This window comes from Enhydra lutris, unplaced genomic scaffold (genome assembly GCF_002288905.1).
Source record: "Enhydra lutris kenyoni isolate GAN:26980312 unplaced genomic scaffold, ASM228890v2 scaffoldscaffold19, whole genome shotgun sequence".
Classification (NCBI taxonomy): domain Eukaryota; kingdom Metazoa; phylum Chordata; class Mammalia; order Carnivora; family Mustelidae; genus Enhydra; species Enhydra lutris.
The window spans coordinates 1,851,241-1,877,519 of record NW_019154103.1 but is presented as its reverse complement, the minus strand read 5'-3'; the positions used below and the strand labels follow the sequence as shown (position 1 = coordinate 1,877,519).

Genomic DNA, 26,279 nt, shown 5'->3' with positions numbered 1-26,279 from the left:
TTGATCCTGGGATCGAGCCCTGTGTTGGGCTCTCTGCTCAGCAGGGAGCCTGCTTCCCCCTCTTTCTCTGACTGCCACTCTGCCTACTTGTCATCTCTGTCTGTCAAATAAAGTATTTAAAAATAATAATAAATAATGCGATGCTGATCAACATTATTATGGTAATTGTAGATTTAATTTATTCTATTTCTGTAACCATTAAACTTGATAAAATGATGCTAAATTTTTCACATTATTGTATTTTCTAATTTTAATTTTTAAAGTCAAAATTCCTGCTGTCCGACCAAAAAGACTTAAACGGTATTTTCGTGATGACTGCAAAACTGTTGATCCACCTTCTCTTTCACACAGAGAAAAAACAAGAGAAAACCATCCTGTGGTGAGTGAAGTTGAAATCCTTTCATTTTTCAGCTTGGAATATGTCATTCTTTGGGCCAGCCAGCCAGTGGCTGTTGGCAGTACTCTTTACATTTTAAGAACACACAGGTTGAAAATATATATTTTTTAAGATTTTATTTATTTATTTGACAGAGAGAGAGAGAGAGCAGCGAGAGAGGGAACACAAGCACAGGCAGAGGGAGAGGGAGAGGGCTTCCCACAGAGCAGGGAGCTCAATGCAGAACTCAGTCCCAGGACCCTGGGATCATAACCTGAGCCAAAGGCAGATGCTTAATGACTGAGCCACCCAGGCACCCCGAAAGTAATTTTTGCACAAGAAAATAATATGGCTAATGAGCCAAGAAAATATGTTGTATAGTTAACTCACTTATCTGCTTTGAATACAGAATTATGGATTAGTTGCTATTCTTTACAACTAGGTTGTGTTCTTTACTTCTTTTCCCACTATCATAGTGTGTCTTCACCCACTGTGAAGACATTCCCACAAAAAGTCTAAGACACGTAGTAGGTTGAAAAGACCCTGAACCCAGGCAGAGGAGAGAAAGGCAGCTGGGGTTAGCCAACCTGGAATCTCACGTGGGTTATAATGATAGTGTTTGCTGTATGTGAAACTCCTTGTATTAAAGTGTGTGTATACAAAAATAACATAGTAGTTGCTCAATAAAAAATATTACTTGTTAAGATAGATACATGTAACTTGATAAAAATGTAGAGATTACTAGAAACTAACTTCTTGAGAAAATAGCATCCTCAATGAAATATTATTTTAAATAAGACTATGTATATTGAGGGGCACCTGGATGGCTTAGTCAGGTAAGCATCTGCCTTTGGGTCAGGTCAGGATCGCAGGGTCCTGGGATTGAGCCTTACATCGGGCTCCACACTCAGCAGGGAGCCCGCTTCCCTCTGCCTGGCGCACCCCCTGCTTGTGCTCTCTCTCTCTCTGTCAAATAAATAAATAAAATCTTAAAAAAAAAAAAAAGACTATGTATGTTGATTAGACTTCTCTTACATGCTTTCTGTTAACCATTGTAAAGAAGACATTGTGAGGGGCACCTGGATGGCTCAGTGGGTTAAGCCTCTTCCTTTGGCTCGGGTCATGATCTCAGGGTCCTGGGATCGAGCCCCAAGTCGAGTCGGGCTTTCCACTCAGTGGGGAGCCTGCTTAACCCCCTCCCCCACCTGCCTCTCTGCCTACTTGTGGTCTCTGTCTGTCAAATAAATAAATAAAATCTTTAAAAAAAATAGGAAATTTGGAATAAAATTAGAGTGAAGCTTTCCGTAAGCACAGTATAAACTGTCTAAAGCTGCTTGTTCCAAAGACAGATCACAGGTTGGGTTTTTTTGGTGTTTCTTAAGATAAACAAGCAGTAATGGAGGATTAAGAAGGGGGATCTTAGAGGGAAGGTTATGCTGGCTCCTTCAGGGTGGGAAGTTTCAAGGAAAAGCTGGTATGGAGTTGAAGGTTATTGCCTGTGGTAGCCAAGATTGAGTGCATCCACAATATGAGCAAAGCAAAAAAAGGAAAATCAGCACCAAAAAACGTTTTCTTTATGCTGACCTGTGGATAGAGGCTTAGCTAGGGCTCAGATGCAGACCTTTAGTTTGCTTTTACAGCCATTCAATGTAAAAAGAGATAAATCTCATTTTGTTTGTTTTGCATATTTATGTTTTATAGTTCTGCTCTGATGCATTTCATAAATGATAGCAGTGAGATTGCTTTTCCACATAATTGGATGGTTTTATTATGTGCATTTTTCATGTCCCTGTAGGCACCAAAGTAAAATTTCAGAGCAGTGTACTCTAGAAAGTTTTGAGGACTGTCACATTGTTTAAATGAATATATATTAAGAATATATGAAAGGATAGGTAATATGAGTCAGTCCATCAGTTTTGTTTATTGAGCACCAGCTATACATCCAACAGTGTGGAAACCAGTGACAAATATAAAAGCTTTGCTCCTGCCCTGTAAGATGTTATTTTCTTGATAGAGAAATATAATGTGTAAGACACTATATATATTAATGGTAAATTATACACCACCAAAATTCTTAACTGATTCTGAGAAAGGAGAATCTGTGTAAATTAGATTAGCCAGAGGTTTCATGTATGATATGGGTTTTATATAATAATAAGCAGTACTTACTGAGCTCTCATGTTTTGCTGGCACTGCCCGAAGCATTTTACATATGTTACTCTATTCAGGCAAAGAGAGGACAAGTAACATATGGAGCCACCCAGCTAGGAAAAGGTGAAACCAGAATTCACATCCAGGCAGTCTAGTCCCAGCATCCACTTCATGATTACTTCTCTCATAAAAGATGCATCTGGGCAAAGTAAATTGAAGGCATTCCAGGCAAGATAGTCAGTACTAACAAGGGCATGGAGAGGTGGCCTTAATTCCCATTTGTGAATTTTTGAGTGAGTTGTGTTTTGTATTTTTAAGATTATGTGTGAGATTTTAATAGTGTGCAGTGATAGTCATAAAGCCTTAAAGTGAATTTATTGCATATATGTGATCTTTAAATATTATGTGCTGAGTTCTTCTTTTATCACCTATAGCTATGATTAAAACAGAAGTCAGTGAGAAATTATGAGTCTTTATATGGTTGCTACTCGTATCTTCTTTTTTTTTTTTTTTAAAGATTTTATTTATTTATTCGAGAGAGAGACAGTGAGAGAGAGCATGAGCGAGGAGAAGGTCAGAGGGAGAAGCAGACTCCCCATGGAGCTGGGAGCCCGATGAGGGACTCGATCCCGGGACTCCGAGATCATGACCCGAGCCGGAGGCAGTCGTCCAACCAACTGAGCCACCCAGGCGTCCCTACTCGTATCTTCTATTTACCAGGAATAGATCTGCTACATAAGTCCAAATACTTAGGTTTACTTCCCCCCCCCAATACGTAACAATTTATACAGTTAAGCTTGAACAAAGCATGAATACATTTCGAACATAAAGTAAAATGAGTATTCTAGCAACACTTTCTTTAGCACTTTTACTGTGCATTTGACAATTGTGTATCAGAGAGAAATATCTACCTTCCTGTAATGAAGTTTTAATATTTTTATCTGATAGCATCAGACCATCAGTGCCATTCTACAAGATATAGAAGAAAAACAAGAAAACTTACTAGAATTTGAAATAAGAACCCCTGAAGATGCAGGTAAATATGGACCCATACTCAAGTTTGATTATTTCATACATCCAAGGTCATTGCTCCCTCCACTTCTTAAGGTACAGGTTTATGTCAAAGCTTATTTATGGTGGCTGAAAAGTAACCTTTTTTTTTTTTTAATGTGATAATAAAGTACCAGGGATGAGCATTAGAAGTCATTTTTGCAAACCAGTAGTTAGTGTAATTGTTGATCGAAATACTTCTAGACTCAAGGTATAGCATAAGTAATACGAGAGACACTTAGAACCATGATCGGAGGTAAGCGCCTACTGGTGATGTGTTTAGATGAATATGTGGGGGGAAAAAAGCATAAGGTAGTGACTGGAGATGAGATTATGTTACTCCTTATCTCCTCCAGCTTCACCCAGCTAATAGAACCCTTAAAAACAGATTAGAAAAGAAATAGGCAGTTGTAACTCAAGTAGGGAAAATCCTCATACCTTTCAGATGAACAGATAGACCAGGTAAACATGTTGCTGCATAGATGTCTTTCTATTTACAAAACACTAGTCATGCAAAGTCGTAAATTTGACTTTGATTCCCGACCTAATAATCTGAATTTCTCAAAATTTCAGTGACTGCTTGCAAATCTTTGATAGATCATGGTTGTGTTTTCTTGAGTTATAACTTACAAGGTAGAAATTAGCTCCTGAGGGGTGCCTGGGTAGCTCAGTGGATTAAAGCTTCTGCCTTCAGCTCAGGTCATGATCTCAGGGTCCTGGGATAGAGTCCTACATCGGGTTCCCAGCTGAGCGGGGAGCCTGCTTCCTCCTCTCTCTCCGCCTGCCTCTCTGCCTACTTGTGGTCTCTGTCTGTCAAATAAATAAAATCTTTTTAAAAAAATTAAAAAAAAAAAAAAGAAAAGAAATTAGCTCCTGATACATGCAGATCTGAATGTTAAGTAGTTAGGTAAAAAGTAATTTGAAGTATCTCATCAGTCTTTTGTGTAACAGGATATACCTATTAGTTCATCTCTTATCCTAGTTCATACTATATAGTCTTTAAAAAATTACTTCAACAAAGAAGTCAAACTAACTGTCTTCACAGGTGACATGATACTTTTTGTGGAAAACCCAAAAGACTCCACCCCTACGTTATTAGAATTCATATAGCAATTCAGTAATGTGGCAGGATACAAAATCAATGCACAGAAATGAGTTGCTTTCCTATACACTAATAATGTAACTGAAGAAAGAGAAATTAGGGAATCTATTCCGTTTACAATAGCACCCAAAACTGTAAGATAACTTGGAATAAACCTGACCAAAGAGGTGAAGTATCTATACTCTAGAAACTACAGAACACTTATGAAAGAAATTGAAGAAGACACAAAAAGATGGAAAAACATTCAATGCTCATGGATTGGAAGAATAACCATTATTAAATGTCTATACTGCCCAAAGCAATCTATACTTTCAACGCTGTCCTGATAAAAATACCAATGGCATTTTTCAAAGTGCTGGAAAAACAATCCTAAAATTTGTATGGACGAGAAAAGACCCGAATCGCCAAGGAAATGTTGAAAAAGAAAAAGCTGGGGGCATCACGTTGCCTGATTTCAAGCTATATTACCAAGCTGTGATCATCAGGACAGCATGGTATTGGCACAAGAATAGACACATAGGTCAATGGAACAGAATAGAGAGCCCAGATATGGACCCTCAACTCTGTGGTCAACTAATCTTTGACAAAGCAGGAAAAAATATCCAATGGAAAAAAGTCTCTTCAATAAATGGTGCTGGGAAAATTGGACAGCTACATACAGAAGAATGAAATTCAACCATTCCCTTACACCATACACAAAGATAAACTCTCAATGGGTGAAAGTCCTCAATGTGAAACAGGAATCCATCAAAGTCCAGAGGAGATCATAGGCAGTAACCTCTTTGACATTGGGCACAGCAGCTTCTTTCAAGACATGTCTCCAAAGGCAAGGGAAACAAAAGTGAAAATGAACCTTAGGGACTTCATCAAGATCAAAAGCTTCTGCACAGCAAAGGAAACAGTCAACAAAACAAAGAGGCAACCCACAGAATGGGAGAAGGTATTTGCAAATGACACCACAGACAAAGGGCTGATATCTGAGATCTATAAAGATCTTTTCAAACTCAGCATCCAAAAAACGAATAATCAGGTCAAAAAATGGGCAGATTTGAACAGACACTTAGCCAAAGAAGACATATAGATGGCTAACAGACACATGAAATAATGTTAATCATCATTAGTTATCAGCGAAATCAAAACCACATTGAGATACCACCTTACACCAGTTAGAATGGCAAAAATCGACAAGGCAAGAAACAACAAATATTGGAGAGGATGTGGAAAAAGGGGAACCTTCTTACACTGCTGATGGGAATGCAAGTTGGTGCAGCTACTTTGGAAAACAGTGTGGAGGTTCCTCAAAAAGTTAAAAATAGAGCTACCCTACGACCCAGTAATTGCAGTACTGCATATTTACCCCAAAGATGCAAATGTAGTGAAAAGAAGGCCCACATGCACCCCAGTGTTCATAGCAGCAATGTCCACAATACCCAAACCAAGGAAAGAGCCAAGATGCCATTCAACAGACAAATGGATAAAGATGTGATCCATATATACAATGGAATATTACTCAGCCGTCAGAAAGAATGAATACCCAACTTTTGCATCAACATGGATGGGACTGAAAGAGATTATATTAAGTGATATAAGTCAAGTGTAGAAAGTCAATTATCATATGGTTTCACTTATTTGTGGAACATAAGGAATAGCATGGAGGACATTAGGAGAGGAAGGGAAAAATGAAGAGGGGAATCAGAGAAGGAGAGGAACCATGAGAGACTGTGGACTCCAGGAAACAAACTTAGGGTTTTAGAGGGGAGGGAGGTAGAGGGATAGGGTAGCCAGGTGATGGGTATTAAGGAGGGTACGTATTGCATGGAGGAGCACTGAGTATTATATGCAAACAACGAATCATGGAATGCAACCTCAAAAACTAATGAGGTACAGTATGGTGACTAATATAACATAATAAAAATAAATGAATAAATAAATAAATAAATAAATAAATAAATAAGTGTTTCCTTTTAAATTATACCCATTCTACCTTTCATCTTGGTCTAATACATGGTACATGTTATGATTTGGGGAAAATAATACAAAATAATTTATACCCTCAAACAAATATGAATAGTTCATATATTTTATTTAGTATTTATAATGTCTTATACACCTCAGGTGACTTTTCCAATTTTATAATTTTTTCTTTAAAAGACATAAAAATACACTTAAAAAAAAAGATTTAAAAATATGCTAAAATTACCTACTGTCTCACCACAATATTTGTTTCCTTTCTTTTTCTAAGAACTTAGGTATGCAGTTATACCTCAATAAAATTATTTTAAAAATAGTTTGGATCATGCCAAATTCACCAATTTAACATTTTTTCCCTTATAGCCATTATTTGTGGTGGTTTACATAGTATTGTGTTCTATTAATGTTCCAGGGCTCAATTTTTCCCTTTTTGTTGAGCATTTACATTTTTCCAATTTTTTTGCTATTCTTTTTTTTTTTTTTTAAAGATTTTATTTATTTATTTTGACAGAGATCACAAGTAGACAGAGAGGCAGGCAGAGAGAGAGAGAGAGGGAAGCAGGCTCCCTGCTGAGCAGAGAGCCCGATGCGGGACTCGATCCCAGGACCCTGAGATCATGACCTGAGCCGAAGGCAACGGCTTAACCCACTGAGCCACCCAGGCGCCCTTTTTTGCTATTCTATAGCATATATCTTCCTTAGGTAATATTAACAGAATTGGAACTACTGGGTCAAAAATATGTAAACATTTTAAAATCTATTGCTTTATATCGATAAATTATTTCATTAAATATTAAATACTAACTTAATTTGCACTTTCACCAACACACATTAGTGTTTGTTTTCCTTTACCCTGCTAATAGCATCAGTATTTTCATTTAACTTAATTTGAATAGTTTAATAAGAAGAGTGCCTTATATTTTCACTTGCCTTATTATTAGTGGTATTTTTTCTTTAGTTTTATTTCCTGCTTTGTGAATTGACTGTTCCTCTTTGTCCATTAATAAATTGGAGCCATTTTATGTAATCAAGTTATTGACCCCTTTTCTGCCATAACTGCTGCAAATATGTTTTTCAACTACTTAACTGTCTTTATGTGTAATGTGTTAATTTATGCTTACGTACATATATTTTCAAATTCTATATAGTAAAATGTATCAGCCTTTTTCCTTTGCTATTTCTTTTCATGCTTTTAAGATTAGAAACTTTTCTCCTCTTCCCATCCCTATGCTTTATAATGTAATTTTATTCTTTTTCATCAGGATACCTTTATTTTCATCTCACTGCCCCTTTACAGGAGGAGAGGAATGCAATGGGACTCTAGAGTTCTTGACTAGTAACTAAATACTGACCGCTATTGACTCCATCAATCTTTGGCAAAAGATCCTCCTCCTGCTCCTCCTCCTCCTCCTCCTCCTCCTCCACCCATCTCTCCTCTTCCACCCATCCCTTCTTTTCCTCCTCCTCCTCCCCCTCCCCCTCCCCCTACTCTGTCTTCTTCTTTGTTGTTTTTTTTTTTTTTGGTATCCCACCCTATACAGACTCTTTCTCTGAAGGAGAAGCGATCATAGTCAGGATCACAGGCAGGCTTCACACCAAGTCCTCGGGATCCTAGCACTCTGAACTAGTGGTTAGAAGGGAGGACTGTTAATTTCTAGCAGCAGCTTTCCCTTTCCCCAGCTGTTCAAACGTCTTGCTCTGCAGAGTCTCAGCCTCTTGATGTTCAAGGAGGAAGCCAGATGTGAGTACATTATCACCTCAAAAGAAAATTATTACTGTCTTCAACAATCCATTGAGAGACTGCCCACCCCAACCCCATTAGGCTTGAATAAAGGAGAGAAACCTCACCTCTCACTTTAGCTGCTCATATTGGCGATTCCCATCTAGTCGAGCAATAGCTCTCTGAAGTATCTTTACAAATTCACCACCTCCGTATTCTGAAACCTTCTATATCTTGATCTGGCTGAGGGATCTGAAAATAATGAATCCCATTGTGTACATTTCTTTGTTAAATTTTTTTTATAGATGTCTTTCATTCACTTGGGTATCAGATATCTTTAGTGCCTCAACCAAAGTGACCAGAAAAATGTTTACTTTGAACATTTCATATGTTATTTGTTAATTAAGTATTTCAACTCTTTTATTCATTTGAAATCTCTTTCCACATGTGGCACAAGATAAAGATAGAATAGAGTCTCCCATCCCCATATTACTACTCTATTTGCCTCCACAAATAATTTCTGTCATTCTCCTTTTGTTATAATGCCTTATTATCATATATTAAAATCTTACATATATTAGGGCAACTTCTAGGTTTTCACTAAGATACCACTGATTAATGTACCTGGCAAATAAGTATATAGTATCAAATTAATGTAAAATTCTTTATATCCTTTTTTATTTTTATTTTTATTTTTTAAGAGATTTTTTTAAAAGATTTTATTTATTTATTTAGAGAGAGAGAGTGCGAGCACAAGCAGGCAAAGTGGCAGGCAGAGGCAGAGAGAGAAGCAGGCTCCCCACTGAGCAAGGATCCCAATGCGATGCGGGACTCAATCCCAGGACCCTGAGATCATGACCTGAGCCGAAGGCAGTGGCTTAACGGACTGAGCCACCCAGGCGTCCCTATATCCTTTTTTATAGAAACATAGAGAATCTTCTATGATAACTATTATTATAATAGTTACTATGATAATGTGAATTTTATCTGTGATTTAAAATTCAGTTAGAAAAACTCAGTGTGACAGGGTACATAGTATGAACATCTTTTATTAAATAATGTCAAATCTGCCAAACAAATTTATATATAAATTTTTAATGATCATCCAGGTTTCCCCCCTTTTTTGGCACATGCATCATATAAAATTAATCCTCGATCATAGTAATAACAAGACAGAAACTACTATGGAAACACTGATTCTGTGCTAATCAAATCATTTGTCTGATTTGCAAAGGGAACAAATTCATGCTCTGAGCTTGGTTTGATTTCCCACCACTTATTTTCTCTAAATTATATAGAAAACTATGCATTGGTCTAAAAGAATTGGGAAAAAACTTAGAAACAAAGCCAAACGTGAAATAAATAACAAGTAGCTTAAAGAAGTAAAATGTATTCATCTAAGCCTTTCCGTTTACTGCTTGGGAATCTGGATTTAATTGACATTTATGTGTAAATCTTGTGGATTTGTGATGGGTGAGGGAGGTAGTGACCATTACTTAGGAAGTAGTGGAAGAAAGTAAGAAAATTTGAAGTAATTATTATAGAAGTAATTTTATATACATCTTTAAGTAACCTTAGATATCATATAGTTCTAAGTGTTAAGTGTAAAGAACAAGAACTGATAGCATCAGGGACGCCTGGGTGGCTCAGTTGGTTAAGCCGCTGCCTTCAGCTCAGGTCATGATCCCAGGGTCCTGGGATCGAGTCCCGCATTGGGCTCCTTGCTCAGTGGGGAGCCTGCTTCTCTCTCTGCCTCTGCCTCGGCCTGCAGCTCTGCCTGCTTGTGTTCTCCCGCTGGCGCTCTCTCTCTCTCTCACTCTCTCTCTCTCTGACAAATAAATAAATAAATAAAATCTTTAAAAAAAAAAAAAAGAACTGATAGCATCCTTCTTATTTTTAAGCACATATAATATTATAATTACATATAGTATAAATATATAGAATTATACATTAAATATATTAAAACTTTTGCATGCACAAACAAAGACACTGCTACCAAAGTATTAATAGTCTCTTGTGGAGTGAAAAAGAGAAAAAGCAGGGGGGGAGGGTATTATTCTTCTGTGTAAACATTCATATTGTTTGAATTTTTTTTTACAATGTATTCCTTTTGTATTTTAAAAAGTAATTTTAACAAAATAGTTATTTTCCTATTTATCTTTCTTTACTAACCTTATTTCACAGATAAGTAAGAGGACCATAGAGGTCATGTGACTTGTCCAGGTTTGCAGAGCTTAGTGGAGTAGCAGCATTAGAATACAGACTGGCCTGCTGTATTCAGGGTACTTCCATAGGATGGCATAATTCAATGGGCCTTGATTTATGTATCTGGGCCACTGATACTAGGGAGCAGGTAGGGAAATAATGGCTTTTTAAGAGTAACAATAAGGTTGAGTCCTGGGTGATCAAATTTAACATTTGCTATTTCTCAATTAACTGACTTTTTTATTACTATGTTTCCAGAACAATACATTGAAAAGATGTTAGAGGTAAAAGAAGTTATGGATAATGTGCTTGCCAAACAGAAGGCAGAAAGAGATGATCTGGCTAAAAAATACAGGTGAGTGAAAAAAATAGGAATGCTTTAGAGTTTTCATAATTTACCACTTTTTAGTTATAAGAGTTAGATCTAGAATTTCTTAAGAGTACAGTTGTTGCTTTGGACCAAAGAATGACTTTATGAGGTCATCTACTCTATTACCTCCATGGGTAATTGTACTTCCCAGAAATATATTTTTCTATTTTATTACTTGAAATATTCAGAAAAAGACATTTTAGTGTCTTAAAAAGTTGTCGACAGCCAAGAATTTTGTGAAAGTATCTCTGGTCCTAAATCCCAAAATAAATTTCTTTCCATAGTGAACTCAGATTTTTTACATTACAAATTTTTCCTTTTGCCATCACAAATATTGTCTTTCTAAGCAGTGTAACCATGTATATTATTTAGTTTTGTGTATTTCTAAACTCTCAGAATTTTTAAGAGGCTTCATCATAATGATACTGGTTATATACCATTTTTTGTCCTTTTCTTGAGAAAAATGTGTTACATTCAACTAATGAATCATTGAACAGTACATCAAAAACTAATGATGTACACTCTATGCTGGCTAATTGAACATAATAATAAAAAAAGAGAAAGATGGGACACTGGGTGGCTCAGTGGGTTAAGCCTCTGCCTTCAGGTCAGGTCATGGTCTCAGGGTCCTGGGATCAAGCCCGAGTCAGGCTCTCTGCTCAGGAGGAAGCCTGCTTCCCCCTCTTTCTCTCTGCCTGCCTCTCTGCCTACTTGTGATCTCTCTCTGTGTGTGTCAAATAAATAAATAAAATCTTTTTTAAAAATGTTCTATTTTTTTGTTTGGGCATTATTTTTTTTATTTTTTCATAGACTTAGTTATTTTTTCTTTTTTTTTTTTTTTTTTTTTTTTTTTGGTCATGATGTCTCTTAGCAACTTTCAAATATACAATAGAGTATTATTAACTATAGTCACCATGCTGTACATTCTGTACATTCTATCCCCAGGACTTACGTATTTTATTAGTGGGTGTTTGTACCTTTTGGCTCCCTTCACCCATTTTACCCACCCTCTACCTTCTACCTCTGGCAACCACCAATCTGTTCTCTGTGTGTTCAGTTTTTGTGGTTTTTTAGATTCCACATATGAGTGAGACCATACAGTATTTGTTTTTCTTTTTCTGACTTATTTTACCTAATATACCCTCAAGGTCTGTGCATGTTATCAAAAATGACAGGATTTTGTTCTTTTTTTTTTTTTTTAAGATTTTATTATTTATTTGTCAGAGAGAGAGGGAGAGAGAGAGAGCACAGGCAGACAGAAAGGCAGGCAGAGGCAGAGGGAGAAGCAGGCTCCCCGCCGAGCAAGGAGCCCGATGTGGGACTCGATCCCAGGACGCTAGGATCATGACCTGAGCCGAAGGCAGCTGCTTAACCAACTGAGCCACCCAGGCGTCCCAGGATTTTGTTCTTTTTTATGGCTGAATAATATTTTTCTGTGTGTGTGTGTGTGTGTGTGTGTGTAGTGTATACATTCCACATTTTCTTTATCCTTTTTTTTTAAAGATTTTATTTATTTATTTGACAGAGAGATGGCAAGAGAGGGAACACAAGCAGGGGGGTGTAAGAGGGAGGAGGCTTCTTGCTGAGCAGGGAGCCCAATGTGGGGCTCAATCCTAGGACTCTGGGATCATGACCTGAGCCAAAAGCAGATGCTTAACAACTGAGCCACACAGGTGTCCCTTTCTTTATCCTTTGATGGATATGTAGGTTGTTTCCATGTCACAGCTATTGTTAATAATGCTGCAGTGAAATATGACTTTGCAGGTATCTTTTGACTTTATTCTTTATTCACACGTGATCTTTCTAATTTCCTTTATGTTCTTGTAAACATTTGACATCTATTGCATATTCAGTTTTTTTCTGAACCTATTTAAAAGTCAGTTTTTTATTTTCATTTATAAGTCTTTTGTCTTCATTGTGCTTTTCTCTCCAGTGATAAGTAACATAAATTCTTGTCTGTTTCCTATTTTTCTGTCAGTATAATGCAAGTGAACTTATAAGACCTATAGGTGGGTAATTGACTGCAGGATATTTTCTAGGAGACTGGAGAAGGCTAGATTCAATTTTTCTTTTAGGTCCTATGACTAACAATATACTGAGAATTTTGGAAAGTTCCCGATCAGTTGGGTTTGCAGGTGTGTAAATCCTTATTAATCTTGCTGTAAAACTTAAAATCTTGTAATCTAAAATGCACTTTTATTTTTCTGTCTGAACTTTGTTTTAAATGTGATATTACTAATTTTTTCTTTCTCCTCGATCCAGCTTCTTGCATTTTATGCTACCTGCTTCTTCCACTTACATCTGCTACTCATTTTAACATCCGTTCTTCTTGGAATTCAGTACCAACAACTCCAGACTGTGATAGGTGAAACAGATATCTATACTATTGCTATCCTTAAAGTAGCTGCTTAAGGGCAATCCCTGAGGGTCCCTGAGACCATTTCAAGGGGTGCATGAAGTCAAAACTATTTTTATAATAAAACTAAGATGTTATTTGCCTTTTTGGCTCTCATTCTCTCATGAGTGTGTAATGGAATTTTCTGGAGGCCACATGAACTGTGATGGTATCATTACTCTAAAACTAATGGGATGTATGCTTGTATAGTCTTGTGTTTTAAAATTTGTTTTATTTTCTAAAACAGTAAATATTGATAGAAACACCCATATGAACAAAAGCCCTTTGGATTCCTCAATAATTTTTTTTCATCAAACAAGTGCCCTCTTTTATACCCTTTACCCATCTAGCCTACCCACCACCCACCTCCCTCCATCAACCTTCAGTTTGTTTTCTATTGTTAAGTCCCTTATGGCTTGTTTTCCTCTCTTCTTTTTTTGTTTTCCCTCCTACCATATGTTCATCTGTTTTCTTTCTTAAACTCCATATATGAGTGAGATCATATGGTACTTGTTTTTCTCTGACTGGATTATTTCACTCAGCATAATGCACTCTAGCTCCATCCATATCATTGCAAATGGCAAGATTTCATTCTTTTTATGGCTGGGTAATATTCCACTGTATATACATAGCACAACTTCTTTATCCATTCATCAGTCAGTGGACATTTAGGCTCTCTCCTTGGTTTGGCTACTGTTGATAGGGTTCCTCAATAATTTTTAAGAGTATAAAAATGTCATAAAACCAAAAAGTTTGAGAACTACTGTAAACAAAAGAGTCTAGTATCCTGAAGGCCACTGTAGCATAAGTGGGTATAATCAGAAAAAAAAAAAGGTGTGTGATCAGCCATTTTCTCCCAAAATCCAGCCCCTTATAGTCACACAGGATAATGTTTGTCTAGGTAGTCCCTCTGGACCTGAAACTGCCTCAGTACAGGTTTAAAGTATAATTGCAGTAATAACTTGATGGACTGACATTTCTCAGGTCTAGCCCAGGTCTGATTACTCACAGAACAGTCTCACTTCCCCTAAGGGAACTTAAGTGGAACTTATTCCCAAATGTTATTCCCAAAATAAACAGGTAAGCAAACTCCAAATTTAAAGAATGGTATTCCTCCTTGGCCATCAGTTGCTACCTTCCAACTAAACAATTCCAGTTTTGTTTCTTTTTCATAGTTGTCTAACAACTGGTAATTAAAGTAAATGTGGATAACCAAACCATCACCTCAATGAAAAGGCAGTATTGTTCACCTTAAGAGTCATTTCCTCTCAGAGGAAATTAATTGCAAAAATAGACTCTTGTGTACTTTGGGCTGATTAAATTTAAATGGAGACAAATTATCTTTAAAATCTAAATGACTACTAAAAAAAAGTTTTCTACTGTTTTTGTATTTTTTCCTCTTTCTGTTTCTTTTTCTAGGGTGTCCATAGAATCATTTAAGCAAGGAGTCCTGAGAGAACAACTGGCTAACTTGGCCACAAGACAGAAGAACCTTTTAGTTGTAGCAAAAAAACAGAAAAAAATTAGCCAGAAAATTCAAAACTATAAAAACATTACATCTTTGTCTGGTCCCAGTCTGAGGAAGCTGCCATCCAGCTCAGAAACCTCTAGTGAAAAGGACATCCAAGAGTGTACCGGCCTGGAAAATCCATTGCAGTCTCAGTCAGGTTCACTTTCTCCTGTAGGCCTTATTTGTGGAAGCATGCAGGAAACACAGTTGTCTCTGCAAATGTGGAAAGGCAGCCAAAATACCAACACCTGTGTAAACTCAGAAACAGTGAGAAGGGAAGAATTTTCTGGAAATGAACTGAATTCTAACCAACATGTGAGTGACTGTACCTTGGGTGGGTTATCAAAATCCAGACATTCAAATGGCAGTAAGAAGATTAAATTACCATCCCAACCTATTGCTTTTATTGCTCAAGCAGAACATTCACAAAAAGAAAAAGAGTTTCTTACAGAAACTCTGGCCGAAGGGCATGAATCCTATAGTAGTCCCTCAGGAGTAACTGGTGCATTACATATTTCAGAGACTACAAGCATACTTGCCAAAAGTGATGCCCATCCATCGACTGTTATTTGTGATCAGGATTCTACCAGTTGTGATCCAAAAAGAGGAAAGAGGAAAAGAGCTTCCCAGCAACCACCTAGAGGAACATTAGAATCCTTGGCACATCAAGGGACTGATGTCTTAGGTAACAATACTGGGCATCAGATGAAATCATATCTTAAAAAATCAGCTTTTGGTGTTCCACATGCTAATGACAGTCAGAGCTCCTCTTCCTCTAGATGTGGCCATCAACGTACTATAAAAAAGCCTTTAAACTACAGCACAGCTCCTAGAAAGAAATGCATGCAGATAAAGGATCTGATATTACTCGGAAGAATTAATCCAGGAAATAACATTCTGGAATTCAAAACACAGGTATCCTATTTTTTTTCCTCTAAAATAATGTAATATTTTTTTAAAAAGGTTTTATTTATTTGACAGAGAGAAACACAGCGAGAGAGGGAACACAAACAGTGGGAGAGGGAGAGGGAGAAGCAGGCTCCGCACCTAGCAGGGAGCCTGACGCAGGGCTCAATCCCAGGACCCTGCGATCATGACCCAAGCCAAAGGCAGATGCCCAGTGACTGAGCCACCCAGGCGCCCTAAAATCATGTAATTTTATAAATAAGTTAATAAAGGTTGATATCAAAAAGTGGGGCTCGTGGGTGGCTCAGTGGGTTAAGCCTCTGCCTTCGGCTCAGGTCATGATCTCAGGGTCCTGGGATCGAGTCCCTCATTGGGCTCTCTGCTCGGCGGGGAGCCTGCTTCATCCTCTCTCTCTCTCTCTCTCTCTGCCTGTCTCTCTGCCTACTTGTGATCTCTCTCTGCCAAATAAATAAATAAAATCTTTAAAAAAAAGTGTAGGCCTTTAGCTCTAATTAGAGAAATAGGGTTTGGCTAGGCTTCTTGAATGAAAGGGTGTACCATTGTGTTCTTAGTGAAATCGTGCTGTTAGGATTGCTCTATACATTTTGGTCACAGCACCTTTGGGCTCTAAAGACAGAATTAGTCAATTATATTGCCTCAGGAAGGATTTAAGAACAACATAGCCATAACAAATTGGAGCTATCTTTGGTTCCAGAGTTTAGGGAATTACTATACGTATACTGCTAAAGCTTCCCCTGATAAGGGATAAGTATAAATTCTTCTTCCATAGGAGCTCAGTTTAGGAACAAGAAGTAACTTGGAGTTTGGATAAATCTGACTCAATTAAAACAATATCACACAATGCATAAAAATAGAAAAGGAAAGAAATTGTTCTACTAGAAATGCCTACAAAAGAGACTTCCTCTCTCCTTTGGCCACATGCACTTTTAGAAGGAGGAATTCAGAGTGGCAGTGATTGCAAGAATCCTCGAATGCTTCTTTGCTCAGGGAGCACCAGTTGAACAGAAATCAGTCCTGGGTAACTGGAATTTAATCTGAATGACCACTGTTTCCTGTCCTTCCATTTCTGGTTAATAAGGCTTTTCCTGATAGACTTTACCTTTAAGTTAGGAGCAAAAAATAATAATAATTTAAAAATTCCAAACTATAGTGTAAAGACCAAGTTAGTAGCTTGATCTCAGATCCCTTGATGTTCTATTTGCTTGTCTGTCAACGAATTTATTGCTAAGTAGTACCTACATCAGATTAGCCAAAGCAACTCAGATTTTAGTTAGTAAATTAGTTATGTTAACTCAAATTTTGACAGCTGTAATAAAATTTCAATATAACTTTTCATATTTCAGCTATTTATTTGCAGCTTTACTGAGATATGACTAACATACACTACATGTATTTAAATTATGCAATTTGACATATTTTGACACATGTATACACCTATGAAATCATGACCACAAACAAGGTAATGAACAAATCCATCACCCCAAAGTATCTTTTTGCCTTTTTGTATGCCTCCTTCATACCCCTTTCTTCCCATGCTGAGCTCTAGACAATTATTGTTGTGCTTTTTGTCCCTCTACTTTAGCTTATATGTCTGAGAATCCTGTAAAAATGATGTTACACCATATGTATTCATTTTTATGTGGCTTCTTTTTCCAAACATAATTATTTGAGAATCATTGCCATTAGAGCATGCATAAGTAGTTAATTCCTTTTTTATTGTTGTGTAGTATGTAGAACAAACTACAGCTTTTCATTTTATCTGTGATAGACATTTAGGTTGTTTCCAGTTGCTGACTATCACAAAAAAAGCTACTTTGAACACTGGTGTACAAATTCTGGTATGACATAGGCTTTTGCTTTTCTTGGGTAAATTCTTAGGAGTGGAATGGCTGGATTAAATATGGTAAGTATACATTTAACTTTTTAAGAAACTGTCAAAGTTGTTTATGACATTTTACATTCCCATCAGCTGTGTGTGACTATTCTAGTTCCTCCACATTCCTTCTTAGCTAACACTTAGTATGATCAATCTGTTAATTTTAGCCATACTAACATGTAATGTAGATATATGTATGTAAAATGTATATATGATTAACAGTTTATCATTGTGGTTTTAATTTGCATAATGATTAGTTATGTTGAGCATCTTTTCGTGTCCTATTTGTCACCCATATTTATTCTTTGGTGAAGCTTCTTTTCAAATATTTGCCCATTTTTTAATTAGTTGCCTGTTCTCTTATTTCATTTTGAATTTGTTTTGATATATTTTGGACATAAGTCTTTTATCAAACATGCTTTGCACATATCTTCTCTTAGTCTATGGCTTGTCTTTTCATTCTCTTAAAATTGTCTTATAAAGAACAGAAGTTTAAAATTTTGATGTACTCCCACTTAGCAATTTGCTCTTTTCTTTCACTGATTATGTTTTTAGTAGCATATCTAAGAGTTTCTTGTCTAACCCAAGGTCACAAAGATTTTCTCCTAGAATTTAGGTTTATGATCCATTAATTTTTGTATGTGGTACAAAGTAGGATCCCCATTCATATTTTTGAATTTGGATATTCAATTCTTCCAGCAACATGTGTTGAAAAAATTACCCTTTGTTAAATTGTCTTTGCACCCTTGTAGAAAATCATTTGTTTCATATATGTGCCTATTTCTGGATTCTGTATTCTGTTTAACTTATCTGTCTTACTGTGAATGCCATCTGGATTGTGTAGCTCTATAATAAGTGTTAGAATCAGTAACCCTGATTGTATAGTTACTACACAGTAGTGTTGGGGCACTTGGGTGGGTGTTTCAGTTGGTTAAGCAAGTTGACTCTTGGTTTCAGCTCAGGTCATGATCTCAGAGTTGTGAGATTGAACCCCATGTCAAGGTTCCACACTCAGCATGGAGTTGACCTATCCCTCTCCCTTCTCTGGCCCTCTCCCTGCTTATGCATGTGTACTCACTCTCTCAAATAAATTAAAAAATCTTTTTTAAGAAATCAGGTAGTGTTAGTCCTTCAGTTTTGTTCTCCCTTTTCTACAGTGTTTTGGTTATTCTAGGTCATTTGCAATATGAACTTTAGAGTGAGTTTCTCAGTTTCTTTCTTTCTTTTTTTTTTAAGGCAGTGCTATTGTTTTTAATGGTATTGAGTTGAATCTGTAATTTTGAGACAAATGACATTTTAGCAATATTAAGTTGTCTAAACCACAAACATCATATAGCTCTTGTTAATTTAGGTCTTCTCTTTTTTTCCCAGCAGTTGTAGGAGCCAATATACAGGTCTTTCACAGCTTTAATCAGATTTATCTCTAAGCATTTCATGTTTTTGATGGTGTTATATATGACATTTTTAAAGTTTCAATTTATTGCTAATAGGTAGAAATACAGTTGGTTTTTGTATATTGAGATATTATCATACAACCTTGCTAAACTCACTTCATCCTGTAAATTTTTGAAGATTTCATTGAATTTCTATATAGATGAATATGTTGTCTATAAATAAAGACAGTTTTACTTCTTTCTTTCCATTGTGAATGCTTTTTATTTCTTTTTTGTCTGGCTGCACTGGCTAAAACCTCCAATACAGTGTTGAAATAAAATAATGTGTTCAAACTTCTATTTTTTTACCTAAGACTATGTTTCTTAGAAAAAATTTAGTCTTTCACTGTTAAATATAATGTTAGCTGTAGGTTTTCTCATAAATGCTCTTTATCAGGCCGAGCAAGTTCTTTCTTTTCCTAGTTTCTTGAATGTTTTTTTATCATGAAGGATATTAGATTTTGTCAAATGTTCTTTCTACATCTGCTGAGATGATCATGTGGATTTTGGTTTGTAGTCTGTTGATACAGTGTATAATACTATTTGATCTTTGGATATTAAACCAACCTTACATTCCTGGAAAAGCAGACAAATCATACTTGATCATGGTATATAATTCTTTTTCTATGTTGCTGGATGTGGTTTTCTGGTAGGTTGTTGAGGATTTTTGCATCCATATTATTGAAGATATTGGTCTGTAGTTTTCTTGTATTCGTCTGGTTTCATATTAAGGTAATACTCATCTTACAAAAGTGTTTCTCTTTTTCTATCTTTTGGAATATTGGTAATAACAAAATATTGGTTTTAAGTCTTCTTTAAATATTTGATAATAATCATCAATGAAGCCATCTGTACCTGGGATTTATTTTATTTTATTTTATTTTGTAGGTAGTTTTTTAGTGTTAATTTAATCTCTTTACCGTTTTTTTTTTTAATTATTTCTTCTTGAATCATTTTTTATAGTTTTTATCTTTTCTAGAAATTTGTCTATTTTGTCTTATTTATTGGCATAGAATTCTTGATACTTTCTCTTGTAATCCTTTTTTTTTTTTTTTAAGATTTTATTTATTTATTTGACAGAGAGAGATCACAAGTAGACGGAGAGGCAGGCAGAGAGAGAGAGGGAAGCAGGCTCCTTGCTGAGCAGAAAGCCCGATGCGGGACTCAATCCCAGGACCCTGAGATCATGACCTGAGCCGAAGGCAGCAGCTTAACCCACCGAGCCACCCAGGCACCCTCTTTTAATCCTTTTTCTTTCACTAGGTTCAATAGCAGTGTACCCAGTTTCATTATTGACCTCAGTAATTTTAGTCTCTTCATTTATTTTTCCTGGTCAGTCTAGCTAAAGCTTTGTCAGATTTGTTAATATTTTCAAGGAAATCACTTCTGATTTTACTGATTTTATCTATTGTTTTTCTATTGACTCTTTTATTTATTTCCACTCTAATACTTATTTTGTCCCTTCTGCTTACTTTGGTTTAGTTTGCTGTTCTTTTTCCAGTGTCATCAGTATAAGTTTAGATTAATGATTTGCGATTTTTCTTCTTTTTTGATATAGGCATTTACAGCGATAAATTTCCCTTTAACCCACTGCTTTTGCTACATCCCATAGTTCTTGGTATGTTGTATCTTCATTTTCATTCATCTCAAAGTATTTTCTAAGTTGCCTTTTGATTACCTCTTTAACCCATTAGTAATTTAGGAGTATGTTGTTTGACTTCCACATAACTGTGAGCGTTCCATTTTTTATTATTAATTTCTAATTTCATTCTGTTGCATTTAGAGAATATACTCAGTATTATTTCAGTCCTTTTAAATTTTCTGAGATTTATTTTATGGCTTAACTAGCTGATAGCCATCTTAAAAAAAACCTCCATGAGCACATGAGAAGAATATTCTTCTGTTGTTGGGAGAAGTTTATAGATGCCTGTTGGGTCTAGTTGGTCTATAGTGTTGCTCAAGTTATCTCTTTCCTCATTGATCTTCTGCTGTTTGTTCTAGATGTTACTGAAAGTGGAGTGTGTTGTTAATAGAAAACAAAGTGGAGTTCTGTTACTGTTGAGTTGTCTTTTTTACCCTTCATTTCTGTTAATTTTTGCTTCATGTGTGTCAGTGCTCTTTCATTAGGTGCATGTGTGTTTATAATTATAATATCTTCCTGATGCATCAGCCCTCTCCTCATTACAAAATGTCCCTTATTATCTCTAGTAACTTTTTTTTTAAGATTTTATTTATTTATTTGACAGAGACCACAAGTGGGCAGAGAGGCAGGCGGGGTGGGGGGAGAAACAGGCTCCCTGCTGAGCAGAGAGCCCTATGCAGGGCTCAATCCCAGGACCCTAAGATCATGACCTGAGCTGAAGGCAGAGGCTTAACCCACTGAGCCACCCAGGTGCCCCTCTAGCAACATTTTTTGTTCTAAAATCTATTTTGTGTGATACTAGTATAGCTGCTCTGGTTTGGTTTTGGGGTGGTTTTTTTTGTTTTTTGTTTTTTGTTTTTGAGGTTGCTGTTTCCATGATATATCTTTCTCCATCCTTTCATTTTCAATTTACTTGTCTCTTTGAATTTAGTCTGTTTTGTGTATTCACAAATTGCTAAATTGGATCTTGTTTTTTTAACTTAGTCTGACAACCGTTGCCTTTTGGGTAAGTTTCTTAATCTACTCTCATTCAATTAATGTTATTAATATTATTGGATTTATGTCTGCTGTTTTACTTTTTATTTTCAATATGTCTCATGTCTTTTTTGTTCCTCTGTACTACTTTTTTACTTTCTTTTGCATTAAATGAATATTTTAAATTGTAGCATTTTAATTTCTTTTTTTTTTAAGATTTTATTTATTTATTTGACAGAGAGAGATCACAAGTAGGCAGAGATGCAGGCAGAGAGAGAGGAGGAAGCCAGCTCCCTGCTGAGCAGAGAGCTGGATGTGGGGCTCAATCCGAGGACCCTGGGACCATGACCTGAGCCGAAGGCAGAGGCTTTAACCCACTGAGCCACCCAGGCGCCCCGCATTTTAATTTCTTTAGTGACTTTTTTTTCACTGTATTTTTCAAGGTATTTCCATAGTGCTTACCCTAGGACATCTTCATTTATCAGAATCAACTTCAAATTTATACTAACCTAATTCTAGTGAGACAAAGAACTGTAATTCCTACATAGCTCTATCCCTCTTTACCCCTTTTTGTAACATTATTATAATATATATTATATATATAAATGTTATAAATGCAGCAATTCATTGTTATAATTATGACTTTATAAAATTTTGTGATTTGTAAAGAAAGAGAAAAAAGCAAGTATATGTTTATAGATTTTGTTATATTAATCTTATTTACCCTTTCCAATTCTCTTCATTTGTTCCTGTGGATTTGAGTTACCATCTGTTGCTCCCACTCATCTCCTTTTTGCTATTTCCAGATATGTATATTATATACCTATTGTCTTATATAATTATTTTTTAAATCAGTGAAGAGAAGAAAGGGGAAGAAATATTTGTCCAGATTGTCTTTTATAATGTGTAATTACCTTTATTGATGCTATTTGTTTTCTCATGTGGATTCATTTTACCATTTGGGGTCATTTGCTTTCAGTGTGAAAAACTTCCTCTGGTATTTCTTAGCAGGCATGCTAACAACAAATTCTCTCCATTTTTGTTTACCTGGGAATGTTTTTATTTAATTGTATTTTGGGGAAAGATAGCTTTGCTACATATAGGATTCTTGGTTGACACTTTTTTCTTTGTACGCTTTGAATATATTATTCCACTGCTTCTGGCCTCCATTTTTTCCGATAAGAGGACAGCTAATAATCTTCTTGGGGTTACCTTGTAAGTGAAGAGTCATTTTTCTCTTGTTCCTTTTAATATTTTCTCATTGTCTTTGACTTTCAGCATGTTTCTATTTATGAATTTTTTCATGTTTATCCTAATTGGAAGCCACTGAGCCTCCTGAAAACGCAGATAAATGTTTTTCAGTAAATTTGGGAAGTTTTCAGCCATTATTTTTTCAAGTATGTTTTCTGTTCCTTTTTCTCTCTCTTGTCCTTCTAGTACTCCCATTATGCATATGTTAGTGTTTTTAATGGTGTCCCACATTTCTTGGAGGTTTTTTCATTTTTCTTCATCCTTTTTTCTTTGTTTTATTCAGCCTTCATACTCTCTATTGATCTCTTCAGGTTTATTAATTCTTTCTTCTGCATCATGAATCTGTTGAACCCCTCTAGTAAATTTTTCATATCAGTTATTGTACTTTTCAAGTCCATAACTTCTGTTTGGTTCTTTTTTATAACTTCTGTCTCTTTATTGATATTCTCTATTTGATATGCTGTTGTCATCATACCTTCCTGTACTTTTTAGATTATGGTTTCTTTCATTCTGTTAACATTTTTATAATGACTGATTAGAAGTCTTTGTTAAATCCAACATTTAGTCATTCTCACAGATGTTTTCTGTTGCTTTATTTGTTTTGGTGTATGTGTCATACTCTACTGTTTTTCCATATGTGTCAATTTTGGGTTGGACTGGACGTTATAGATAGTTTGAAAGATGTAGCAACTCTGTGTACTGGCTCCCATCTTCTCTTAGGCTTGTTATTGTTATTTGCTTCCTTATTTAGCTACTGGCTAGAATGTTTTAGTGGAGGTTATTTTTCCTTACTGTAGTGTTAAACTTTTGATACTATACCACATGGACTGAGACCTTGGCAGGTCTCTCTTTGACTCTCTCTTTCCCTGTGCATACCTAGCTGTTAAGCTCCAGTTATTGCTGATTAATTATTATATTGTTTTCAGTGATGACCTAGAGCATAAATTGCTGTATAGACTAATCTAGTCAATTGTATGCTCCTTTGAAGGGATAGTTTATGAAGTCAGTGTTTGAGTTTTATTCTGACTCTAGGAATGCTCTTCCTTACTATTTATTTTCCCAGTTCTCTTCTAAAAACTAGCCAGCCTGCAATCAGCCTGTATCCCCAGTGACTCTACCAATTTACTTTCAACTGCTTTTTACCACTACCTATACTGCCTTTAAAGTGCCCTTGAGCTTGAACTTCTCCATGTTCTGTTGTAAATGAAATCATTTCCTTTGGAGGAGATTAGGAACCATCTGTTTTAGGCTTGCTTCTTTTCCCAGACAAAAATCTCCATGCCATAGGTCTGGATCTAGGGTGGGAACATAACTTTTCTCTGAATGACACCCTGGCTTTAGGAACTGAGGATTTAGCCAAGGTGGGCACATTAGCCTCATGCCTTTACAGCTTGTCTCTCCTGACATTAAGCCACTACCTTATAAGCCAGGCAGGGGTGATCAGGGTCCTACTAATCTCAGTGCCACCATGCCAAAGGTGGAGTCTCTGCCCCACCAGTACAGGCTAAGCGGAAGGGATTCCCCACCTCTTGGCTGCATTCACTCACAACTTAGCCTTAGCAAGAGATAGCTGAGGGCAAGATGAGAATGCTGATATCCTTGCCCTAACAAGAAGGTAGCCCTGTGGTTGGAGGCTATTGGGAGAGGGAGCCCTGTGTTCTTGGCTGCACAGTTTGGAGTGGAATCTGCATCTCACCGAGCTGGGAAGGGAGAGGAAGAAGGCAATCTTGGCACACTTGCACAGACTCACCTTCCCCCCCGCCATGTAATTGTCATAGATTTTACTGAATAGAGGGCTCTTTATTTGCTGCCTGCATTTATGACCATTTCCAGATTTAAACAATTTTTTTTAAGATTTTTTATTTATTTGACAGAGATCACAAGTAGGCAGAGAGGCAGGCAGAGAGAGAGAGGAGGAAGCAGGCTCCCCGCAGAGCAGAGAGCCCGATGTGGGGCTCGATCCCAGGACCCTGGGATCATGACCTGAGCCGAAGGCAGAGGCTTTAACCCACTGAGCCATCCAGGCTCCCCATAAACAATTTTTAAAAATACTTTTCACCTGGGACTGGATCCTCACATTGTCATTCCAGAAGTTGATTCTAGAATATTTATATTCAGGGGTGCCTGGGTGGCTTATTCAGTTAAGCATCTGACTTTAGCTCAGATCATGATCTCAGGGTCCTGGGATCAAGTCCCGCATCAGGCTCCCTGCTCAACAGGGAGGCCTGCTTCTCTTTCTGCCCCTCCCCCCACTCATGTGCTCTCATGCTCTCTCTCTCTCTCTCTCTCAAATAAATTTCTTTTTTTTTTAAAGATTTTATTTATTTATTTGACAGAGATCACAAGTAGGCAGAGAGGCAGGCAGAGAGAGAGCGAGGAGGAAGCAGGCTCCCCGCCAAGCAGAGAGCCCGATGCGGGGCTCAATCCCAGGACCCCTGGATCATGACCCGAGCCGAAGGCAGAGGCTTTAACCCACTGAGCCACCCAGGTGCCCCTCAAATAAATTTCTTTTTAAAAAGAATATTACATTCAGTGAGACTTTTGATATAGTTATGTTTAAATCTGTCACATGGCATCTGTTTTCTTTTTCTCTCATCTCTTCTTTGTTCCCTTTTTCATTTTTTATGCTTTAGCTCCTTTGTTGGTTTATTAGCTACAATTCTTTTTACTTCCGTTTTGGCTTTAGAGTTTATAGTACATATTTTTAACTTCTCCCCGTCTACCTGTAAGTATTATTGTACCACATCATGTATACTGTAAAAACCTCAAGCTAGAATGCTTCCATTTCTCTACTTCTGACCTTTGTGTTATCATATATTTTACCTTTATCTAATGTTATAAATTCCACACTTGATTATTATTTTTGTTTAAGCAGTCAATTATCTTTTAAGTAGATTTAAATAGTAAGAAAATATTTTTCTCATGTAGTTACTATTTCTGCTTTTGTTTCCTTTATGTAGATCCTGATTGCCAATTGCTGTCATTTTTCTTCTGCCTGGAGGACTGTCTTTAACATTTCATGTATTGAAGGTCTTCTGTTGATAATGACTCCTTTTGACTTTTGGATGTCTGAAAAAAAGTTTATTTCACCTTCACTTTTGAAAGATATTCTTGCTAGATAATAGACTTCTATGTTGTTGTTGTTTTTTTTAAGATTTTATTTATTTATTTGACAGAGAGAGATCACAAGTAGGCAGAGGCAGGCAGAGAGGGGGAAGCAGCCTCCCTGCTGAGCAGAGAGCCCGATCGAGGGCTCGATCCCAGGACTCTGAGATCATGACTTGAGCTGAAGGCAGAGGCTTAACCCACTGAGCCACCCAGATGC

At 36.6% G+C, this 26,279-nt stretch overlaps 1 protein-coding gene across 1 annotated transcript in view; it reads left to right on the top strand.

The window, feature by feature from the left end:
• Positions 1-26,279, top strand: part of LOC111148420 (ankyrin repeat domain 31) — a 151,073-nt gene that overhangs the window by 104,760 nt on the left and 20,034 nt on the right. The window contains 4 exon segments of the mRNA XM_022504946.1: positions 264-379; positions 3,476-3,563; positions 10,834-10,930; positions 14,760-15,765. Of these exon segments, the coding sequence (XP_022360654.1) occupies positions 264-379; positions 3,476-3,563; positions 10,834-10,930; positions 14,760-15,765 (1,307 nt within the window).